At 51.7% G+C, this 7,418-nt stretch overlaps 1 protein-coding gene across 1 annotated transcript in view; it reads left to right on the plus strand.

The window, feature by feature from the left end:
* Nucleotides 1-7,211, plus strand: part of MRM1 (mitochondrial rRNA methyltransferase 1) — a 21,586-nt gene extending 14,375 nt beyond the window's left edge. The window contains exons 5-6 of the mRNA XM_023516603.1: nucleotides 6,753-6,805; nucleotides 7,122-7,211. Of these exons, the coding sequence (XP_023372371.1) occupies nucleotides 6,753-6,805; nucleotides 7,122-7,211 (143 nt within the window). The remainder of the gene's footprint in view (nucleotides 1-6,752; nucleotides 6,806-7,121) is intronic.
* The last annotated feature ends 207 nt before the right edge of the window (nucleotides 7,212-7,418 follow it).

Consider the following 7,418-nt stretch of genomic DNA (forward strand, 5'->3'; position numbering starts at 1 on the left):
TTTTGAGGAGAAAACTTCCAGTCTAGTGCCACCTAGAGGCCTGATGCTGAGGCCATGTCAAGTCACACAACCTTCCTACCCAACCTACCACCACACCAGACCTGTCTCCTTCACCTGTCCTGAACCATCTTTTTTTTTTTTTTTTTTTTGTATTTGTTTTTAAAAAGACAGTATCTCTCTTTGTTGCTCAAGGCTCAAGGGAACCTACTGGTTCAGCCTCCCGAGTAGCTGGGACTATGGATGCACACCACCATACTCAGCTTCCTGAACCACGTGGATAAGCTGTAATTGGGGCATCCCAGTGGAGACTCTGGGTGCACCTGCTCCTAGCTTCCCACTGGCTGTGGGTGGTGTTCCAGGCTGGAAGCCCAGAAATGACCACTCAGGGCTACTGTGGGATGCTGCAAAGAGCCTCACCTCTCAGCTGGCCTGGGCTTTCTCCCCCAGAGACAGCAGACTTGGGTTCAAATCCTAGCTCTGCTTCCAAATATAAAGGCTCAGGCCTTAGGTGAATTTCTTAACCTCTGAGCTTAATTTCCTCCCTGTGAGAAGGAAGCTGATAACCTCTTTCTTCCAAAGTGGGTGCTGGGGCTTAAGAGATGATGCCCTGGGTACACAGTAGGACTTCAACAACCCTTCCTTTCCTGCTTCTTGTTTCTCTTTCTCAGTGGCCGCCCTGGGTGTCTGACTCTTTGCCATTCCAGTCTCAGGGTCTGGCCTCTCCTCTCCCCCTCATCTTTGCCTCTGGCTTCTGATTAGCTCTGTCCTGTTTGTCTGCCCTGGCCGGGTCACTGGGCGATCCCTGTTGGTGCTCCTTCCTGAGATTGTGTCCGCACACCCTGCCTGTTCCTCCCTTTGCCTCTCCCAACTCTCTATACCCCTGGGGCTGATCGATGGCAGCCGCTGGTTATTGATTAGGGTGAGCATTCAAGTGTGGCTGCCAGAGGCGAGTATTGATGAGCAGAATTGGTGCTGAGGCTGGGGCAGAGTGGCAGCCAGAGAGCCTGGGACTGTAAGGAAAGTGGGGCACCCCCATCACTGGCCAGAACCTGGGAATGGGAGTCCTTAAAGCTGCAGGTGCCACCAGGGTGAGAGTGAGGGTGGAGGGCAGAGGAACTCTGTGAGCAGAATGCTATGGCTTAGTGTATGCTGTCATCTAACAAGTATTCTTTAAGCACCTACTGTGTGCTAGCCAGAATGCAGCTGTGAGCAAGTCAAATAAAATTATATAAGATGTTATACAAAAAGTAGAATAGGAAAAGAGAAATAGTGAGTTGGGGGAGGGTACAAGTTTTTTTTTTTTGAGACAGAGTCTCACTATGTTGCCCTTGGTAGAGTGCCAGGGCGTCACAGCTCACAGCAACCTCCAACTCTTGGGCTTAAGTGATTCTCTTGTCTCAGCCTCCCAAGTAGCGGGGACTACAGGTGCCCACCACAACACCTAGCTTTTTTTTTTTTTTTTGGTTGTAGTTCTCATTGTTGTTTGGCAGGCCTGGGCTGGATTCGAACCCGCCACCTCCGGTGTATGAGGCTGGTGCCCTGGCCACTGAGCTACAGGTACTGAGCCAGGGGAGGGTACAATTTTAAACAAGCCCCCTCCTCTATGCCTGGGGAAGTCTTGTGTGTTGGAGTTTAGCTGTGCAGCAGATTCTCCCGAATGCCGACCACTCTGGAGCCTGAACCCCAGCGCTGGCCCAGCCTAGCCATAGGTCTTAGAGACGTGGGCTGGAAGAAGGGAAGAGAGACTGAGCTGTTCCTCCACTGCCTGTCAGGTGCTGCTTACAGGATGGGGGAAACATAGACTTTTAAGCCTGGTGGGCCATGATTTAGGTGCTACTTCAGCCATTCGCTGTCTGGCTTTGGGTGGTTTCTTTAACTTCTCTGATCCTAATTTTCTTCATCTGAGCAAGAAACTATCACCTCTCATACAGGGTTTTCTGCAGAATAACAATAACAGGTGCCTGGGGTCCACCAGGTGCTCAGTAAACTGCAGTGATCGGAATTAAGCCCCCGCTAATTGCCTCTCACCATCTTTGGAAGCCAATGACCCCAAGCCAGCTGCACACCATCCCCGTGGCTGCTTCCCACTGTTCTTGGCCCCTGCCAGCCTCTTGACCCCAGTGGACCTTGGCCCCCATCTCCTTCTGAGGGCCCGGAATCCAGACTCCAGCTCAGTCACAGAGGACACCGAGGAGCCAGTGCAGCCTGTCATCCTGTCTGAGGCCTCTGTTTCTGCCTGTCCCTGCAGCTGCCGAGCCTGGAGTTTCCTCACTCCTGGTTCCCCAGTCCCTCCCAGCCCTGCACCTTGTGCCTCGGCTCATTTCCTTGCACATTGTACCCAGAGATCCCCCACATAACCACAGCCCGTAGTGGAGAAAAATCAAATCTCATTAAAGGCCATTGATTTTCTTCCAAATTTGCTGCCAGTCACTCTGAGGTTCCTCAGTATTCCTGTCTGCTCCCGCCTTCAGCCCCTCAACTACCACTACAGTTTCATCAGGGAAACAGAGGCATGGTATGGAGGGCAAGGGGGTCAGGGGGATCTGTCTGCCAGAACCCTCAGCCCTCTTTGGCCTTTCTTTTTTTATTTGGAGACAGAGTCTTACTCTGTTGCCCAGGCTGGAGAGTTATAGCCTCAGCCTACCTCACAGCAACCTCAAACTTCTGGGTTTAAGTGATCCTCCTGTCTCAGCCTCCCAAGTAGCTAGGACTGTAGGCACCTGCCATAACGCCCAGCTTATTTTTCTATTTTTAGTAGAGATGGATTCTTGCTCTTGCTTGAGCTGGTCTTAAATTCCTGAGCTCAGGGGTCCTCAGACCTCAGCCTCCTGGAGTGCTGGAATTACAGGTGTGAGCCACTGTGCCTGGTCCCACTTTGGCCTTTTGTATCAACTTGGATAGGTCGGTAATTTCTGGGAAATCAGCTGCCCCTGGCTTCCTACAGGGCTGGGCAGTGGGGTGTGTTTCTGTGTGTGTTCTCTGTGCTTGTCTATGGGTGAATGTGGTTTCTATGCATCAGTATCTATTCGTCTTTGTATCTGCCTGTGTCCACATCTGTGTGAATACAGAAAGGGCTGGAGACCTTGCCTTGAGGTTGAACTTTGGCCGCTCGGCTGCGCATGAGACAGCTAGCCTGAGTAAAGGGCTTGACCTGGGATAAAGTGTGGTTCTCCCAGGGGTCAAGGGCTGGGCTGGGCTCTAAAAGGGGGACAGGTTTCTCTGCCCTCTCCCAACTACCCCATCCCTATGTCATTTTGGAAATGCTGACTTTGTTGAGGTATTAGATTTGGGGCTTTGGGGGCAGGTTGAAAAGAGTCCAAACCTTGTAGAGGACATGAATTAAACAGCCCCAGGCAGGTATGTTTAGAGTTGAATGGCCATATACTCACCTGGTGAGCCTGGAAAGATTGGCCTAAGGGAGACAGCTGGGCAGTGAGGACGCCCTAGGGTAGGTGTGTGGCATGGGAGGGGCTGTTCGTGTCTGCCTGAGTCATGTTTATAGGATAATGTCAAATATCAAGGACAGCCTTAACAGGGAAAAAAGCCACAAACAGGGGCCCTTTGACCTTTGTGGAGTAGGGAGACTTGTGACCTGGCTGTAGGTTGAGCCACTGCCAGGGCTGGGGGTCAGCAGTGGTGCTGGACTGGCCTCTAAGCTATGGGACAGTGCTGAGATGCCCCACGCCCCAGGGTGCCCATCTTGATGGGGCCTCCTACAAATTTGGGGGATGGGGTGTGTTCCCTCAATGAAGCCTCACCACCACCTCCTGCTCCCCCAGCCCTGCACAGGCATATCATGTGAGTTCATGGATGTGCACATGTGTTGTGCGTGCAGCCTCTGCCGGGGAGCTGAAAGCAGCTCTCTGGGTTCCAGAGACAGACCAGATTTATGGCACTGGGAGAAATATTTAGGCCTGAGACAGTTTGGTTGTGTTAATTATGGAAATCTAAAGATAATCTATATTTAATGCTGAATTTTGTCAAATTTGCTAAAGAATTAGGGGAGCGTGTGCAAACAGTGACACTTCAATGAAGAACAAGGTGCAATTAAACTCTGAAATTTACAGTGGAATAATTGGAGAGCATGACAAATATAGTTATCAGCAGCAACTAATTAGGGGTCTGCTCGAGGTTTCTGGGCTTGATTAATCTCGCCTGGATGCTAATAAGTTATGTGGGGCAGATGATACCGGTTTGTCGCCTGCTTCTTTCCACCATCTCTGGATGGCACTTAGGTGATGAGGATGTGACCCATTCAGTTCATCCTTCTGGGTAGCCTGGCCTGAAAGGGAGGATGGCAGCTCCTATGCTGAGACCCTACCCCTTTCCCAAGTAACGATGATGGGAACTCCTTGAGTGGTCTCTGCTCAGGCATCTAAGGTCTCACTGGTTGGTAAGTTCTTCTTGGTGTCTCACTCAAGGCTTGTTGGGATTAGAGGAGAGAGGCTTAGAGGTTGAGTTTTAGCGTCTAGTTGAGGCTCAGTGGGCTGGATTTGTTCCTTTGCTGTTGATGTAGCTCACTCAGTCTGACTCCCATCCCTATGTCTCACCGAGTGCCCTTGAGGGGTGCTGAAAGCCCCCCATTCTGACCTGCAATAGAGCCCATGCACACCCTTCCTGGCCAGGCACCTCCCAGGCTTCTGCCAATCTTCCTAGCTGCTGACTGTGGCCAAGCCTCAGGTCCGTTGATTAAAGTTTAGGAAGAAGCTGGTGCTCTCACCCGGCTAGATGTGGCCAGCACCCTGGGCACCGCTGCCAAGCCCAGCTGTGAAACTAGGACCATCCCCTCCCCTTCTCTGTCTCTCACCTCATCTCTGACTCTGTCTTCTGTCTCTTCTCTGTCCTGGAACTTTGATCAGATTTGCTGCCCTTGTCACCCTGGAAGGGGGTCTCTCTGTGGCTAGCCTAGGGGAAGGAATACTCTCCTAAGAACTCTCTCCTTCCTCAGAACTTCTCCTGACTGCCAGGTTCTCCACCTGGAGTCTTCCCAAGGCACGAGGTGGAATCTGCCACCTGTGTTCATGGACCCCATTCTGAGCAACCCCTCTGCCATCGCCCCTATTTGCTCCATAGCATCTGGCATAGGATACAGACTCTGACACCTCAGAGAAGGCTGATGAGTCTAAAATAGGAGGTTGGATGAACAGATTCTTTGTGAATATCTTTGATGCACCGTATGTCTTGAATGTGTTTCACAAGAGGCCAGGACCCTGATGTGGCCATGGAGAGGACTACAGGCAGTGGGTGCTGGAGGGGGGCAGGGGACTTCAGAGCGGAGGAGGTGGCTTCTCTAAGGCCCATTTCACTTCCTACTGCTGGTAAGAGGACCTTTGAGCTCAGACACACCTGGATTGTGTCTGGGTCATGGGGATCCTATTCCTAACCATGCAAATCTTGGTCTCCTCCTTGGAGAACAGGGATAATTACTTCAGAGGGACTGCCTGCTCAGGGTCATGAGGACTTCAGATAAAAGGCTGGGAGCTGAGCATGCCTGGGTATATGGGCTCTCACCCCTCTCCTCTGCTTTCGCTGCTCCCCCCATGTACTTGCATACCTTTTTAATCAATGTCAGGGCCCTGGCAGGAAGGAGCCTGGAGTGGGAACCAGATCCCAGAGCTTCACCCCCAGCCCCCAATCTGCTTTTAGGCAGGAAACCTACACAGCTCAGGCCTCATGTACAATGGTAAGAAAAAGGGTTTGTCAAGGCTTCAGGGAGGCCAGCCTGAAGGAGTTTTGCTGTTGTTTATGAGTAATAATGCGCTAGGCTGGGGAGGCTGTTATAGCCTCCTTGCTTCTACTGTCTCTCTGCACAGTATGCCTCATAGGTAAATCCGATCCTTCCCTGATAGGAACCTTCAATGGTTCCCCATTGCCTCCAGGATCACATACAGAGCATCACAGTCAAAGCCGTCCACAACTGGCCCTGATGTAGTTGCCACTTCCTTTTGGGCCTCTTGAAATTCCTTTGCCCTACCCACCCACACAATGCCTTGCTCCTCAAACTCCCCGAGAAACTGACAATCTGTAGGCTTTTATTGGATCAGTTTCCACTGTCTGAAATGCCTTCCCTCCTGTTCACCTCCTCATGTCCCCTTTCAGCCCAAGTCCCATCACCTCCCAAAGCCTCCTTTGGTGCTCCAGTTGCTTGGGTTGCCCCCAAACCCTTCTAAATTCCCTCTGGTTGTCCCATTGTCCCTTGTGTCTGTGCCAGACTCGTCCAGCAGAGGGCGATAGACACTGTGGGCACAAACAAAATGGACCTCAGGATTGGCACATCCTTCTTGGGCCTATTTCTGCTGTGCTATGCCCTGAACTTCAGCCTGGCATCCTCACCGCTGGACCATAGGGCTGGAAGATTTGGGGACAGGGCATATTTTGTTCCTTCTCTGCAGAGTTGACACCCTTTGGGATTTGGGTAAAAATGACTGAACTAGTTTCTTACGTTTGCAGTGCAGTGATTTTCCCAGCCACTGCTGACATCCTGGGTCCCAGGGCAGGGCTAAGGTGGCTCATTTTACAGACAGGGAAACACTCCTTGATCGTGGTGGTATCTTGCAGAGATACCTGGCGAGTCATAGGTACAGCATGCATTGGGTAAACTGAGGCTCAGAACAAATTTGCTGGGAGTGACATGGCTTGCAAGGGGAAGAGTTAGGACTCAAACCCCAAGGTTCTTTGACTTTCAAGTATCTTTACACCATTTTTCTGCTCATTCAAGATCTTAGTCTAATCTCTCCCTGTCATTGCCACAGCCCCTGCCCCTGAGGAAACTGCAAATGGTGCCTCTGGCCTTGGACCCCAGCCTGCAAATCCCCATATGCTGTGCGTCGATGGACAGGTCTGTAGCTTGTCTGAGCCACAGATTTCTGTAAACTGGTCAGATGGTGTGTAGTCTGTCCTTCACAGGATTCTTGTGGGATGAAATGAGAAGATGGCTGCCCAGACCCCTCTCTTCTCTAGGATGGGTCCCCCCTGGGCTGAGATATTCCCCCCAGGGCTCTTGGTATATGTCTTGGGGGCTGGAAGGGGGAATGAAAGTACCCGCAGGTCTCCTCCAGCCCTCCTCTGGGGGAAGAAAAGAGATCCGGGGGAGGGGGGTCTCCCTGCTCTGGAGCCTCTAGCCCTTGCAGCTGCTGGAAGTGAACGGGCTCTGTCACCATGGCAACCTGGGCCAGCGCCTGCAGGGCCAGTCCTATGCCAGCTGCCATTGACCTCACTTAGGATGATTACCTTTCGGCAAATAAAATAATTGTGTTAATAAAGAGGCTGTTCGCTCCCTCCTCCCCTCCCCTGCTTGGCCTGTTTCTCATCCTTACCCTGGGGAAAGAGAGGCTTCTCCCCACCCAATTACCCCTGGTCCATGGGATGCCTTACTCTTAAATAAGTTGTTGACTGAGATCCAGGTTGGCTTTTAATCT

This window comes from Otolemur garnettii, unplaced genomic scaffold (assembly GCF_000181295.1).
Source record: "Otolemur garnettii isolate 467f Iridium unplaced genomic scaffold, OtoGar3 scaffold00094, whole genome shotgun sequence".
Taxonomy (NCBI): Eukaryota; Metazoa; Chordata; class Mammalia; order Primates; family Galagidae; genus Otolemur; species Otolemur garnettii.